This window comes from Elephas maximus, chromosome 2 (genome assembly GCF_024166365.1).
Source record: "Elephas maximus indicus isolate mEleMax1 chromosome 2, mEleMax1 primary haplotype, whole genome shotgun sequence".
Taxonomy (NCBI): Eukaryota; Metazoa; Chordata; class Mammalia; order Proboscidea; family Elephantidae; genus Elephas; species Elephas maximus.
Genome location: NC_064820.1, coordinates 190,952,220 through 190,968,782, shown reverse-complemented (window position 1 = coordinate 190,968,782; position 16,563 = coordinate 190,952,220). Strand labels below are relative to the sequence as shown.

General features: G+C 41.7%; 1 protein-coding gene across 8 annotated transcripts in view; it reads left to right on the top strand.

The window, feature by feature from the left end:
- The first annotated feature begins 2,222 nt into the window (after positions 1–2,222).
- FBXW11 (F-box and WD repeat domain containing 11) overlaps positions 2,223–16,563 on the top strand; it is a 132,394-nt gene continuing 118,053 nt past the window's right edge. For 3 of the 8 annotated variants that reach the window (XM_049874314.1, XM_049874311.1, XM_049874310.1), the window contains exon 1: positions 2,223–2,451. In XM_049874314.1, the coding sequence (XP_049730271.1) occupies positions 2,407–2,451 (45 nt within the window). In that variant the 5' untranslated portion in view covers positions 2,223–2,406. The other 5 variants (XM_049874315.1, XM_049874312.1, XM_049874316.1 and 2 more) reach the window with 4 other exon arrangements.

Below are 16,563 nucleotides of genomic sequence, written 5' to 3'. Positions count from 1 at the left end.
GGCTGACGATTCAGATCCACCCAGAGACACCTTGGAAGAAAGTTTTGGTGATCTACTTCTGAAAAATCAGCCATTGAAAACCCTGTGGAACACAGTTCTACTCTGACACACATGGGGTCACCATGAGTCAGAACAAACTCCAAGGCAGCTAGTTTTTATTTTAAGCCACAATAGGTACTAGAAACAGAGGTTATTCTAACCCTGTTTTACTAACAAAGTTCCCAAGGCCCAGAGAGGGAAATGGGCCTGGTGATACTCATACAGCAAGTTAATGGCAATAACTTTCTATTTCTGTGATCTTTCTTCCTATTGCTTTTCTTTCAATTCTGTTGGTGGAATGCATCAGGTAAGGACTATGAAACTTCCAGCCTGCAGGAAACTTACACTGTGTCCTACCTGTATGAAAAATTATTTTATACATGCATGGAACCCTGGAGGCTCAATGGTTAAGAGCTTGGCTGCTAACCAAAAGGCTGGCAGTTCGAATCTACCAGCTGCTCCTTGGAAACCCGATGGGACAGTTCTACTCTGTCCTATAGGGTCACTATGAGTTGGAATCAACTTGACAGCAATGGGCTTAGTTATTTTATTTTTTTTAAGCACATATATGTTGTTGTCGTTAGGTGCTGCTGAGTCAGTTCCGACTCCAGGTACAACAGAACAAAACATTGCCTGGTCCTGTGCCATCCTTACAATCGTTGTTATGCTTAAGCCCACTGTTGTATATATATACATGCATAAAAATTACTGCAATAACTTTATCCCTGGAAATGGTAAGATTCCTAGGTCCCCTCACTTTACAGGTGCAGGAAATGCAAAAACACTTGAGAAAGAGAAAAGCAGCCTCTGGCATTTGAAAGTTGGTCTGGTACGATCAGGCCATGATGTTACTCAGCTAGGCCCTGTGTTCTGTTGAACATAAACAATTTCACAGAACGTAAACTTCACACAAGGTCATTCTGTGACCATGATAAATCAAGACAAAAACAAGACCACTCACTCCACAATCTTGTCTGAACACAGATAAAATATGAACACTGTCCAAACCACAAAAAAGACTAAATATCCCTCATCCTGGCTAAGGGACTGTTGCTTCCTTACCAATTACAACTTTAGCCTCAGTCTAGGCCTTCCCTCCCTCCAGAGAATTACCCTCATTTCCTGACAGCGACCAATCCAGAGAAAAGCACTCACCTCTTTAAACAATCACCTAACCCAGTTCTTACTGAGATGCCCCACCGTTTTCTATGGTGTGCTATCTCCCTCTCACCCAACTTGTGTTCCTGGTGGTCTGTGGCTAAAGGGCATTGACAGACCTGATAAAGTTCACACCCAGTAGGAGGCAGATTCCACTAGGAGTCTCTAGGTTTCTAGCTGTGTTCCTTTTTAGCACCCATCACTCTTCCGGTTAATATGTCTTCCTCTCACTAAGAATTAAGTTCCATAGTGAAAACAGGGGCCTCGTCTGCCATGTTCAGAGCTGATTCCAGTGCCTAGAGCAGTGCCTGAATGCTTAACAAATATTTTTGGAACGAATAAATGAGTAAGAGTGGCTCAATATACACAGGTTCCCTTTCATTTCTCAGCTCCTCCTAATTCAGGCTGCACATCGACAGCAGCACAGCACATCTCCATTAACTTCCTCTTCCCCAACTAAATCTTCAAACTCCTCACTCCTGGGATGCCCACCCTCTCACAGCTCCCTCCCTTGCCCGAGTGTCTCTTGCAAACTGGTTCATTCCCATAACTGAGCCCCAAGACCATCCTCTCCTAACGCAACCGAGAACCAACCTGTCTCCAACTTCTGCCCCTACCACCACACATCCGTGTACCGGCCGCGCCTCTACCTAAGCGTCGAGTGGGCACTGCGGCCACCGACCGCGCATGTGCGGAAATTGGCCGCACACGCAGGATCTCTGGCAAGTGAGGAGTTGCCTCGGAGTTTCCGTCCGGGTCTGGGCAGCCTTGGGCTGTCAGGAAGTCGGGAGAAACTAGCCGGAAGAAGAGCCCGCGCGCACGGGTTTCTGGGACATGTAGTCGTGGCGCTCCCGAGGCCCAACCCTGAGTGATCCCTTAATTCTTCAGGTCTGTACATCCCACATGCACAGTCCAGTGCTACTTTCAGCCCAGAATTTAGCTTCGGGCTGCCAGGAGAGATTGGCCTGGCGTTGGCTTCCCGTTCCCACAACACTTTGCGGGGGCCGCGGCGCCTGCTGGGAGCTGTAGTTCCCGCTCTGCGTACTGCGTTCGCCGAGGGGGAGGGCGAAGCTGCCGGCGGCCCGGGCGGGCTGGCAGCTAGAGTGGGTGCGATAACCGCCTGCGCTTCTGCCGCCTCCGCCGTCGCCTCCTCCGCTGGGGCCGTTCGCTGCTGCGCGGGGAGAGCGAGGCGGGGCCGCCGGGGCCGCCATGGAGCCCGACTCGGTAATTGAGGACAAGACCATCGAGCTCATGGTGAGTGCGGCCCGCTGGACCGACCGTTCTTCCGTCCGTCCGGCTCCAGGGCGGTCCTGCCCACCTCAACGTACGGCGCGAGGCCGGCCCTAGCCCTTCCCCGCCGCCTCGGCCCCAGCCTGGGCCTCCCGCCTCCCCTGGCCTCGGGCCCGGCGCGGCTGCTCTGGATCCCTCGAGATTTAAGGCCGGACCTGGCCCGGCCCACTCCATTCCCCTCATTTCTCCCCTTCCCCTGCCCCGTCCCGTCTCCGGGCCCATCTCTGGGGCGACCCTCGCTCGTTTATGCTCTGGCCTCAGCTCACACTGCTCGCTCTAGCACCTCATTCTCTTCTTGGAAGGGCATTTTTTTCACCCCTCTATTTCTCTGGCCCAGGCCCGCACCGCGCTTGCAAGACCCACTCGGGCCGAGTGAGGTGGGAGGGGGTACAGAGGAGATGGTCAGGGCCGCGGCGGCCTCCGCGCCCTAGGAGGGGCCTCCGCGCCCTAGGAGGGGCCTCAGCACCCTGTTCCCCAGCTGGGGCTGTGTGGGTGCCCAGATAGGCCTTACAGGGCTGGGGAGTGAGGAGCTCTCGGGTTTGAGGCTGTGACGGATGGGCGGCCTCTTTCCTGGGCCCCTGTGGTGTCCGGCTGCTCGGACAAAGGGTTTCCTCACCGGCGGAGAGGGACGTTTGCATAGCCCTGCCTCAGGTACCCTGGATTCCATCCCCCAGGAAAGGGAAACCGTAACTTCACGCTTATAGAGCTGCTTTGTGAAATTAGGGAGGAGGCATCGTCCTTATCACTGCCGCCAGTTCTTTCTTCTCAAAAAAAAAAAAGAGAAGAGAGAGAATCCTTGGCCCCTGGGGGAAATGATCACTCTTCTGTTAGAAACCATGGGCAGCAAGGCCAGACTGCCTGACCCGGGGATACACTCAACCCCCTTCCGCCTTAGGACTTGGAGCCAGAAGGGCCTTTTAGAAACAGGACCATGAGAGAGTGGCTAGTAGAAGTGAGGAATTTGCTAAACGGTGGATGACTTGGTGGAAGGAATAAAACATGGCAGGTATTACCTACTAATTTGAACATTAGGGAAATCAAACGGCTCTGGAGAGTTGGGGGGAGGAAGTCTTTGCCTCAGCGATGAACATGCCCAGTGTTTTTTTTCCTGTGGAAACCTTGACAGTTTCTTTGTATCTCTCCTCACACAGTAACAGTTTTTACTCCAGGGTTGAGAGGAAAGGTGAAAGAATCTACTTAACCTAGCAAAATGTTTTCCTAGCCAGATTTTCTCCAGTGTGGAAATGTTTTTTGAGTCAGTGATTCCACTGGGTAGGGTCGGTGACATCAGAGCCACTTCCCCCATTTAATGCTATAAATAATAAATGGTGATACTGAAAGTCTGTTAGATAGCCGCTTGGTTTCTGTGGATGATGGTATCTGGGGAGTTGAGATGCATGTTTTAAAAATGGAAGTACAGTAGCATAAATACAGAGGCAACTTAATATTTGCTGTCCTTTGCATAATTCACACAACTAGACTTCCCCAACATTCTTGAGAACTAGAGAAACAAACCAAACTCTGGTAGTTTCTGATTTTTGTGTGGTTGTTTTCAAAGGGGGTACTGTCAATTGTGAGTTTTTATTTTCACTTATTGAGTGATTTTTCCTTTTCAGCATAATTTATCAAATTATTGTAGTCAAAAATTTGATATTCTGCAACTTTTGTGGTAGATTATTTTGGTAAAATATCTTAATTGAAATTACATGTGTAGTATGCTTAAGGATGTGCTTATACAATACATGTACCTACAACTGGAGGAATACTTCATATTGAAAAATTGTAACTTGGTACCTCTTTGAAATTGGCTATTCTGAGCTCCTTCCATTTCCATTCACTTAAAAAATAACTAAAATGTCTTTATTTTCGAAGGGATTAGGAGAAATACAGTGAAACCCAATTCACTGTCTTTGAGTGCAAGGGTAAAAAAAAAAAAAAAATCCTGGTCCTAAATTGGCTCCCTTCCGTATTCATAAGATAAAAAGTTTTGATATTGTATGATAGTACTTGTCGCGGATCTGGAAAGAGATTCCAGTCTTTCAAGGACACTATAAACTGAAATTCTTAGAATATTTAACAGAGAGTATAGTAGTAACGGTCAGTTTTAAAATGGCTTTTCATGTAAGAATTTTGATATTCCCTGAAAGGGATATCAGTTAATACTTAAACAACCCTTCACATGAACATGCATGTATGTGTTTTAGTATAGTAGATAGCACGTTTAGCTGCTGACTGAGTAAACACAGGGTCAAATGTAGGAACGGTAATGCCTTAAAATCTAATTGCACCTGGTTTTGTGTATTCACTGCATTTTAGTAACAGTTTCTAGAACTAGGTTAAAAACATTTTTTACATTGGTCTCAAAATAACATGATTGATGGAGGGGAAGGAGTTAAAGTGATGATATTTTGAAAGCCTAAAACATGAAATATTTTTAGATTTTATGAGTCATCTTCAATACTCAAATATTTGTGATTGCGCTGCCTGTACCAGTTTAGTATATAATGGTTAACAAGGTAACATCCACTCGACATCCCAGAATGTGCTATATTAAAAAGAGAAAGCAGACTTTTTGGGTCCCTCCATTTCTAAATTTTCATCCCTCTACTTTCTTTGATAATTTTTCTTTTTGCACTTTTGATAAATTGACTAGCAAATAAAACCGGTGATAGCAGAATAGTTAAATCTTCAAAATACAATCCCTATTGTGACTCCTACCCCCTTGTGAGGCATGGGCTAATATAGTGTGCTTCTCTAACTGACCTACTTTGTGGGGTTTAGACTTTAATAGGGACTATAGACTCTTGATGGAGACAACTGACTTTACAATTGCTGATCGTGAATAATTTAACTACCAAATGACATTCATGGCCTTGTATTGGCCCAGTATTATACCTACCTAATTTGTGGGCCTAGTTTTTAAACTTCTGACTTTGGTAAAAATCAGCTTTATTATTAATGAGATAGAAAAGTAGTAATCCATTTTGAAAATATACAAAGTTCACTGGGCCATGTCTAGTACAGTGGACTTCACTGGAAGGAATTAAAATTGTGCTTTATATATTGGATGATATTTATTCATTTTTAAGGTAGGAATATGAGTTGATGCTCAGATACTCATCACTAGGAAGCACTCACAGAGCTGCTGCTGGAAGAGAAAGATGGCTAGTCCCCCCGTTAGAAGGTAACAGGAGTTGATGTTAAAAGCTTAGAAAAGGTAATCTTGGCCTCCATATGTGTGAGCACTTCTCTTCCCCCATTACACAAGTAATGTGCAGTTTATACTCTATTGTTAGTTGTTGAATGATTTTCTTCTTTGCCAAGTGACCTTTCATGAGTCATTTCCCTTCCTGTCCGATCACTAAGTGGGTATATTAACTTCTTGAATGAATATAGGTGAAATACATTGGACCTTATTAAGAAGGTGTGGTATAAATGTTATTTTTAGAGCTGTTGAAGCATAGATAGGCCGCAAGGCCAAGGAGATGAGAAGAACTGATATGAAGTTATTGGGTATTTTTCTGCTTTTGAATCTTTTTTTTTCCCTTCCTATCATTGACTTTCTTAGCCAGATCAGTGGAATTGTTTAGTGACTCAAGAAACTGGATCTTACTTTGCCACCATTACTTGTCCTCTAATGGTGTGTTAGCTTACCAAATGCAGATGAAATAGATACTGTTTTAAATAGGGTCCAAATGAAATAAACCATGTACATGTTTATAGACCTCATTGACCTGTCTCAGTTTTTGTCCCCGATTTTGGAGTAGGAGTTCCTGGGTAGTGTGCAAATGGTTAAGTGCTCAACTGCTAATCGAAAGGTTGGTGGTTTGAATCTACCCAGATGTGCCTACGAAGAAAGATCTGGTGATTTGCTTCTGAAAAGTCACAGCCTTGAAAACCCTCAGGAGCATAGTCCTACTCTACAACATATGGTGTTGCCATGAGTCAGAATCTACTCAATGCCAACTGATTTTGGGGCAGGTTGGATGTCCTTTCAGATTTGACAAGGACAAACATGTTTCTGCACACAGTCTTGGCACTTTTGGCCCCTGACTGCTGTAGTTTGTATTATGAAAACCAAGAATATTAGCACAGGAGAATCACTGGCCCACCAAAAAAACCAAACCAAACCAGACCCAGTGCTGTTGAGTCGATTCCGACTCATAGCGACCCTATAGGACAGAGTAGAACTGCCCCATAGAGTTTCCAAAGAGCACCTGGCGGATTCAAACTGCTGACCCTTTGGTTAGCAGCCCTAGCACTTAGCCACTACGCCACCAGGGTTTCCTACTAGCCCATAGAACAGCACATACATCTCTGTGAGTTTCTGCTCGGTGACATCCCCAGAATCCTGGGTTCTGCCTTGTGATGCTTGCACTTCAGGGCAGGGCTTTGAACCAGTTATTCCTGGTTCAGCCATGGCCGAGGATGTGAAACTGGAACATACCTGAATTAATAAAAATTGGCTGAACTGGAACAGTAACTGGAATGGGAAGAATTACAGGTCAAAGCCCTGCTAGAAACCTAATCTCCCTCTTAGAAAACAAGGGCAGCGTACATGTTGCATAGCAACCAAATTTCTGACCCCGGTAGGATTTTGAGTAGAGTTGGAAACAGCAGTGTCATGCTTTAAGATGGCCATTCTGAACGTGGGTTGCTCTCCACAGTCTGCCAATAATTCAGTCTCATGCATCAGGCTCCTGAAAGGGCTTACTATGCCTCTTCTGAGTCTCCCATTGCAGGGCTTTGACCTGTAATTTTCCCCTTCTGGTTACCATTTTGGAGCACCCAGATTGCAGAAATCCTTGTCTGCCCTGGTTTCACTTCATTGGCTATGACTGAACTGGTTTGAAGCTTTCCTTTAAGGGAAAGAAAGCACTTCAAGTCCTAGTGATTCCAATTTCAACCTCCCTCCTGGCTTTTCCTTCCACTTTCTTTACTTATTCTACATTCAAGCCAAAGCATGGAGGACCATGGTCCTCCAAATTCTGTTCTCACTGTTCCTCTGACACCACTAAAATGAACTGACTAAGCCTGTAAGCGTACTGATATTAACCAAATGGATCTAATAGTTAGCTCTCTGGCCCGATTGGCTTAGGTCATAATTCAGCAATCCTCTCTTTCACTGTGCCAGATAAAGCCCTGTCCAGCCTCAAAACAATTCAGATGCCACCACTTTTGATGTCTTTTTATATTATGGTGGCAAATAATCATCTTGGTTTTATATCTGTAGCAATGTCTACATGATAATTATTGTTAAATGAAGTGGATGAACTCTGGCACTTCGTGTTTCTCTTTTGGCATTTAACACGTTCCCGGCTTGTATTATTCTTACATTTTTTCTCCCCTGTTAAATGATAAACTCCTTGAGGGAAGGGATGGGGCCTTATTCTTTCTTCTATGACACATAACTCCTTTGACACACTGGTGCCTTCTTATATTAGGTGTTCAGTAAATGCGGAGTTGAATTTTCCTGTTGATTGTTTTCGTACATTATTGCCTTCTTCCTGCATCTTAACCATCCTCTTTTCTGGAAATTCTCACTCAGGCTATTAACTCTCACAAAACTCTGGTCCTAACTTGTGTAGGACTTGCCATACCTTTCTATATATTATAAAGTCTTGTGATCCGAGGCCGTATCCGATTGTCCTTTGATTCCTTCACAGTGTCTTGCTCATGGGTGCTCAATAGATATTCATTGATTAAATTCATGTCAGGTTTGTTTTTTTTTTTTAAATGATGTGAACGTTTTTAAGATTTTACTCTGATAATTTTAAGATAATGGTGGAGATGGAGTAGAAAAGACTGGTGAGAGGGAAGAGGAGGGGGACGTGATATATGGCACCCAGGATACCCATAGATACTTTAACCATTATTTACAGACTTACATACATACAGATTAACTTATGTACACCCTAGAGGGTGGTTGATCACAAAGTACTTAGGAAACCAAATTCGTTTTATAGCCGTTGGTGCGAATTTGCCAAATAGGTTCTAAGGGTTCTGTGACTTTAGAAAAACACGATTTAGCAGAAAGGGCATGGGCTTTAGAGTAAGTTTATATCCCAGCTTTGTCACTTGTTAGCTGTGACATATTGAGATATGGTTTCATTATCTGTAAAAATAAGCAAACACAGGCATTTCTCCAGGTTGTTGGGATGATTATATGACAGATGTGTGAAAAGACCTTGCAGAGACTTGTCTCCCAGCAAGTGCTCGCCATGCAAACTTTCCCCCTTAAGTACAAGGACCATATTTTGTAAGGCAACATTAGACAGATGGTGTGAAAAAGGTTTTAATTTTTTCCCCTGAATTGAATTGTTAGATGTATTTGTGTAACTTTACAGAGGTCTAAAATTCAGGTGCTTCTAGCCACATATTTAATGAGACATCTTTGGGAGAAATGATGAAATCATATAGAATCAGTACTGTCTTGGAAAATCCAGGAGGTAGTGTTAAAATGACCGTGAACTACCAATTTGTCATTATTAGACCTGTGCCCTGTTTAAAGTATCTTGGTGGAAAAAGACTGGTGATTAGTTAATATTGACTTTGAGCATTGTGATTTATGTTTGGTTGGTTAAGTTTAGACTGGGAAATGATGGCTTGAGTTCTTATTCTTGTAGCAGAGCTGATGATTTTGAGCTTTAACAGAATAATCAGTGAGTATCAATACAAGATTTCCTCCTGAGTTGTATTGTTTTCATTGAATTAGTTGACAAAGGGAGAAAAACCTGTGGGTCAAGAATGTACACGTTACCCTCTGTTAAGTTTCTGTTGGTCACAATTGCTTAACAGGAAGTTCGTCTTGTAGGCAAATGAGAGACAGACCAGGAAGACCTGACAATCCAGTAGGGTGTCTCTAACCTGTATCTTATTATTGTTTGAACAAAACTCAAAGATTGCAGAGTTTTGTGATGTCAGCAGGAAGCCTTTTTAGGAAATTCCCTCTCAGGATTAGTCAGTAATGAAAACCTTCACGGAAAGTCGTGAACTAGAAACAGTGGGACATTAACATGAAAAATGGAAAAAAATAGCCTCTGCTTGTGCGAAGAGAGTTGTGCAAATGTAAGTGTAATGAATGTAGGATGCCATTCTCCAATAGAAAGCCTCTGATCTGCAGAAGGAAAAGAAAAATCAAGCGAGAGCTCTACTTTCCATAAAAAGGAACTTGAGTAATTTTTCATTTTCAAGAGTTAAATTTAGACCATTTAACATGTTTTGGGAACTAATAATAAAATCTATGTTGGTTCTGTGAAATGACCATTTGAGATACTCAAAGGGGCAGAGGAAAGGAAGAACTCAGTCCTGACACTAGTCAGGCATCTGGTAATCTTTGTATCTCTAGCATAAGGCCTGCCATCGATGAGTTATTCAAAATATGTTTATTTGAAGAGAAAAGGGAAAATTAAACCCACTAGTACTCAGTGGTAGAATTCTTGCCTTCCATGTGGGAGACCGGGGTTCAAATCATAGCCAGTGCACTTCGTGTCCAGCCACTGTGAGGTTGTCAGTGGAGGCTTGCATGATGCTGTGATGCTGAATAGGTTTCAGTGGAGCTTCCGGACTAAAGATGGACTGGGAAGAAAGGGCTGGTGATCTGTGTCCAAAAACCAGCAATAAAAACCCTGCTGATCACAATGGTCTGATGTACCACTGACCGCGGGGATGGGGCAGGACTGGGCAGCATTTTGGTTGTGCAAGGGGTCGTCATGAGTCATGGTGACTTGACCGCAGCTGATAACAGTACAGAGAAAGGGCCTGAGGATTTAAGAGGTCCAGAAGTGAGTTCGTTAGTGAAGTAATTGTTATGTTTTGCTATAACTTTTTCTGCATTTTGGTTTTAAGAGTAAGTTATATTTTGAAAAGCAGAGTATTGGCTTTAGCAGTTATCTACTAGCCATATAGCTCACTAGCTACTCTTATTAAAATTAGGTTCCCAGTTAATTCTTAGGCTCCAGAGTAATATCAGTGGGTTTGGTTTTTTTAGTTTAGAGTAATATCACTTATGGGAAAAACTTGAGCACTTATTATTTGCTCGAGATTTTCCTTATGAGCTCTCTTTTTAAGTTTTGGGTATTAAAACGTTTCCTATCCATTGTCTAAGATTAATCATAGACTGGTATTTTGGCCACTTCAGTTGCTTTGCCTACGATGTGAAAAATCAACATCTTCAGCCATTGCCTGTGGACTATTAACAAGTCTTGGAATTTTAAAATGACTTGGTTGGTTTCAACTGGATTTAAGATTCTTTGTTGTAGATGCAGTCTTGCTGCTAAACACAAAGACTCTTTGAGCACCATTATACTGTGTTTTGTTTTAATGTTAATATTGTGGGACTTAGAATTGCTTGGCTCTTTGTTAACTAAATGATTTATTAAGTGGCAACATCTAGGGAGTTAGCCCTTTAAGAAAGGCTCAACAGGCTCCGTTGTGTTTTATAGTTCAGGTAGGCTGAAGTATTTACTCTTCTGTATTTTTGTAGTTCTCCATTTTGAGAGTGAAGCTTGGTTTCTTCTCCTGTCTCAAGAATCATGCCGTTTCTGGTGCTTGGACTTGGGAGACAGCGGTGCTCTGAGAAAAGGACCTGGGCTCTATTGCATAGTGGATGTGGGACTTTGGGCGTTATTTCTTTCACTTCGTCTTTTCTGAGAATTAAATAGAGGTAATGAGTGTAAAGGGCATGGCTCATTAGTAACCCTTTAATAAAGGTAGTTATTATTATAATTACTGCATGAATATTTTGGTAGTAGTGTGGCAATTGAGGAAGTAGCAAATTAAAGTGCTAGTAAGTTCAGTCTTTTGATTTTTAAGTTATCTGTGTCTTCCTGTTGACTGCATTTTCTTACTTGCCCTTACAGTTTGCTTAGAATTTATAGTTTAATGAAAAAATTGGTATGGTAGAGAAAGAACGTTCATATAATATGGACTGGGCTTATGTACCTGAAGGTGTCACCTAGTAAATTGTTTACTAGTGTTCTTATTTTGGCTAGTTGGGAAGTGACTGGCCATTGTGGGGGATTGGCCTTTATTGAATCAAAAGTTTGCTCTTAAATTGTGCCATGTGTTTAAAAATGTTATTTCAGCTCAGGGTAGAGAATTTGGGCAATGTATATTTGATGTCTTATGTAGCAAATCAAAAGATTTCTTTGGTGCTTAAATAAATGGCTTTATTGGGAGATATTTGAGTTGTCCCATGTCATTAATTTTGGCTAACAAGTTTTCTGTAGTGGTGGAACTGTCTTAGAAAATGAATAAGGAAGTTCATTGTAGCTGAATGGTCTGGGACGATTTATGTGAATGGTAGGGTAAGTTTTTAGCTGCTATCGTGCTATTCATCATGAGTAAATGTTAGTATTAGCGATGTTTCATTCTTTGCAATGTAGCTTTTCTTATCCCTCTCTCAACACACAGGTGAGGAATGTTGATGCAGACTTTTTATGCCAATTAGCTGACTCAGGGGTTGTAACTTTTCTGTGCATCAGATCCACCACTCCATTGACCCTTCCTTCTCTTGGTGGCTGCCCTTTGCCGCTGGTGCCATGGTGGGTGTATGGATTGCTTTCTGTCTTTCAACAGTTACCGAAGTGCATGTTTGGGATTTTATTGAAGAAAGCTGGATACGGTAAACGGAAAGAATCTTGGAAGATGCTTGACTGCTGTCTTTTCTCAAACTAGTCTGAAAGGGAATACTCCCATTCATTCTGGATTGGTGGATCTGAAGTACAAAATATTTTCCAGGTAAGCAATTACCCTGTAATGTTTTGTTTTGTGGAACTAAACTCAATGAAAGAAACTTAAAAAAAAAAATTCTTTACTTCTTTTTCCATGAATAGGGAAAGGAAAGAATGTTAGATATTTGTGCCTAGTTTGGATGTGAAGGCATACGTGGCAGTATTGCTAGTAAAAACTTTGTTTCCGTGTAAGAAGTGCAGTTATTTTTACCGTAGGCCCAAATGGTTTATAGTCATAGTCTAATGGGAAATCCAGTAAACAAGGATATTTTCTTTGGGGAATAGCTTGTAAAATATGGAAAGCAAATGGTAATTTTGAGTTATTATCTCACATGATTTGTAGTTCATATGTGGTCAAGATATTTTTTGTAGCTATGGTGTTAAGTAGTGGTCTTTTATTCTTAGGACTGTTGGAGGGCCTTCTCAGGAAGGATTCCCTAATCGTAGCAACTGTTTATTGAGCATCTACTAATTGCCAGGCACTGGAGTAGGCACCTTGCTGTATTTCTTATTTAGTTTGTACAGTGCTTTACCTGCACTTTACAGATGAGTAAAATGAAGCTCTCATAAGCATTAAGTAAGTACAAGTTGTCTGGGGTTATACAGCTAGTAAATGGCAAAGCCAGACTTTAAGCTTGGGTCTGTGTGTCCCCAAAGTTCTGGCTCTTTTCATCTTACTACGTATGCTGAAGTTTGCCTATCTGCAAGAGCAGTGTACAGCTAACTAAAATGGGTTTCCACTCAAAGAACACACGCTGGGCTATCCTTTAAAAAAAAAAAACAAAAAACTAACCAAACCCGTTGTCGACCATCGATTCCAATTCACAGCAACCCTATAGGACAGAGTAGAACTGCCCCATATGGTTTGAGGAGCACCTGGTAGATTCAAACTGCAGACCTTTATGGTTAGCAACTGTGGCTTTTAACCACTATGCCACCAGGGTTTCTGGGCTATTGTTTGGCAAGATATTTTAATCACGTCTGGTGCTCTGCCTCGGAACCGTAGTGGTTAAGTGCTTCAGCTGCTAGGGTCGGTAGTTCAGATCCGCCAGATGCTCCTTGGAAACTCTATGGGGCAGTTCTACTCTGTCCTATAGGGCCGCTATGAGTCAGAATCGACTTGACAGTACTGGGTTTGGTTTTTGGTTTTGGTTTGGTGCTCTGCCTGCTTAAAAATCCAGCCAGTTTATCAAGTGAACATAAAAGAAATTTAAGGAGTACGGGAGAGGCAATGTATTTAAATGTCAAAACACACTTTCTACTACAGGGAAGTATCATTTGGTCTAGTGAACTGAAATCTGTATCTTTTCAGTTCCTCCTTAGTATGTACTGGTTATTTAAATAGCTCAGTAGCTCATTATGTAGACTTTTTTTGATTTGTGATTTGTCAGCCTTACATGGAAGACATTTTCAAGCAACTTTCTTTGAAAATATTATTTTTCTTTATTTAATATTGTCTCTAGATTATCCATTCCCTTTAATTTTAATTTTTTTGATCGTAGAACACTACTCTGATTTTCTGATTCTAGTTTTAGCTTAGTTCCTTTACATTTATTACTATCGAATGTGAGCATTTTTCACACTTGTCATCTGAAAGGTTGTCAGGGTAGTGGTGGTGGTGTCAGTAGAAAAAGTAATAACAGCTAACTCTTATTGGGCACTTACTGTGTATCACGCATTATTCTAGTCACTTTATATGTATAAACTCATCCTCCTAGTAATTCAATGAGGTAGTAAAGGATAAAGATGGGATATGAACCCAGGCAGCCTGGCTTCAGAAAATGTGCCTCTAACCTCTGTGCTGCCTTTAGAGTATCATCCAGTAGTAAATATACCAGTTGCCATAGAGTTGGTCTTGACTCATGGCGACCCCGTGTGTCAGAGTAGAACTGTGCTCCAGAGGGTTTTCAGTGACTGCTTTTTCAGAAGTAGATTGTCAGGCGTTTCTTCCAGGATTCCTTTGGGTGGACTCAAATGGCCAACCTTTTGGTTAGCAGCCAAATATGTTAACTGTTTGTACTGTCTAGTAGAGGGGCAGAAATTCTGAAAGCTAAAACTGTATATTCTTATATTAAGAAATTATTGCAAAGGGAAAGGAAATAGTTAAGTACCTATTTCTAGTGTCTAAGAGCTTGGCTGCTAGCCAAGAGGTTGGTAGTTCAAACCCATCAGCCGCTCTTTGGAAACCCTATGGGGAAGTTCTCTGTCCTGTAGGGTTACTATGAGTCGGAATCGACTCTATGGCAGTGGGTTTGGTTTTTTTGGTTTGTAGAAAACAAGTAGTCTAGCCTCAAGTTCTGTGTTTGCCGTTCAGGGCTGTCTGTCAGACTGCTTTTTGAGAGGTCTCACTGTGTTAATTAAGGTTATCCTTTAGAATAGCACTGCCCAGTGGAACTTTCTGCAATGATGGACGTGTTCAATACCAGGCTGTTCAGTATGATAGCTACTGGCCACGTGTGCCTATTTTGAAATATGGCTCAGTGACCAAGGAACTGCATTTTTTATTTTGCTTAATTTGCATTTACATTTCAATAGCCACATGTTGTTAGTGGATAGTTTTAGAATTTACCATCATCCTAGGTCTTTTTTTTTAGGTCTGACCCTTGATTTACCGCTTTCAGAATCTAATTTGGGCAGCATGCTAAAAGTATCTTCTTATCCCAGGGTTGGACTCAACATTAACCAGGTTTACAAGACTGATGTCTAAAACCAGAATGCCAGCTTGTTAATTCACAGTGATATGTGCCTGTTGGCATGATGAGTATATTCTTTTCTGATAGGTGTATATGCATACTAATTAATATGCCTTTATTTTTTTTGAAAAAGAAACAGAGTCAGAGGGACCTGAATAATCAAGCCAAATGACTGGAACATTCTCTCCATGTAGGTGGACTTCACCGATCAGGTCAGATCATAATCAGGTGGCTTGGTTAACATGAACTCAACCCCGGAAGTCAGATATCTGATGGATTGAGACAACTTCATTCAGCTTACTTTAGAAATGGGTAGTTTTTCCCTTGGCAAAACTTCTTCAGCTTCTCTCCTTGATTTCTAAGTCCCTTTCTGATTAAGGCATTCATTTTTAGACACAGTAGTGCATTTCAGCTTAAATGCACTCTTGATTTATAGGTGGGAACCTCTTTGTTTTCCTTAAGGTTTCTTCATCACTGTTATGATCCATTCTGTATTTGTTTTCAGCTCTAAGAAAGCAGGTGAATTTTCCTTGATTCCCTATGGCCTCTTTCTGCTGAAAACACATGCAATAACCCTTTGAATCTGGCCATACAGTGTGATATAGAATAGGAACATAGGTGTGCAGTAGGAATGTATACCTCTTTGTATTCCATTATTTTATTAAATGGAGCTGGTTTTTAGTTTACTATATCATCACTTTGGTTCTTGTTCTTGCTCCTTCTGTTCTTGAGTAGAAAGTGATACAATCAAGTTTCTATTTAGGAAGTTAACTTTAGCAGGATGGATTGAAGGGACCCAAGGCAAGGAGACCAGTTAGACCACATGAGCAGTGATGAAGGTGAACCAAGGAGATGATGGGGATAGGTGGATTTAAAAGAGATGTAGGTGGTAGCAGATACAGAACTTGAGAATTTATTATAGGAGTGGGAGGGGGAAGCAATCTAGTATGAATTTTAGGTTTTTGCCTTAGGCATCTGGATAGATGTTCGTTCTCTTCTCCAAGATAGGGAATACTAGGAGAGCAGGTTTGGAGGAGAAGGAATGAGTTCAAATTGGGTTATAATAAGTTTGAGTTGCCTATGGGTGAGCCATCCAAGAGAAGTATCTAGTTTGAATATTGATCTGGCGCTAACTAGAAGGGTTAAGGTTAGAGAGAGATTTGGGAGTTTTTAGCTTCAAGGGTAGCTGACTTTAGTAGAGTTATAAGATTACCCAGAGGATAGATTTAAAGAATCTGTGTGTTGGTATATTGGAATACCAACATAAAGGAATGGGCCATACCTAAGGTTAGAACCTGAAGATCATGTAATATTGACCAAGAGGTGTTGTTATCACTCTGTCATTTTCACCTCGACTTGGGAATTCTGTCACAGCCGGCTACTACCTATTCTCAGTAAATTGGCCCATTCTGTTTGGGGTGTGATTTTTCTCTCCCACTCTAATGGTTTGTTTAATTAATAGAAGCACAGATTTTGAAGTGTGTTTTTAAAACTCAGTGTTTCACTTCACATCTTATGTACATTTACAAAATTCAGCTTTATGTATCTGGTGACAAAAACAAGAGAAAAACAACCTAAACAGTGAACATTCTGGAAAGAGGAGTGAGTGTGAGATGGGAGATGGAAGTCTGCTCTTCTCTCAACCTGTT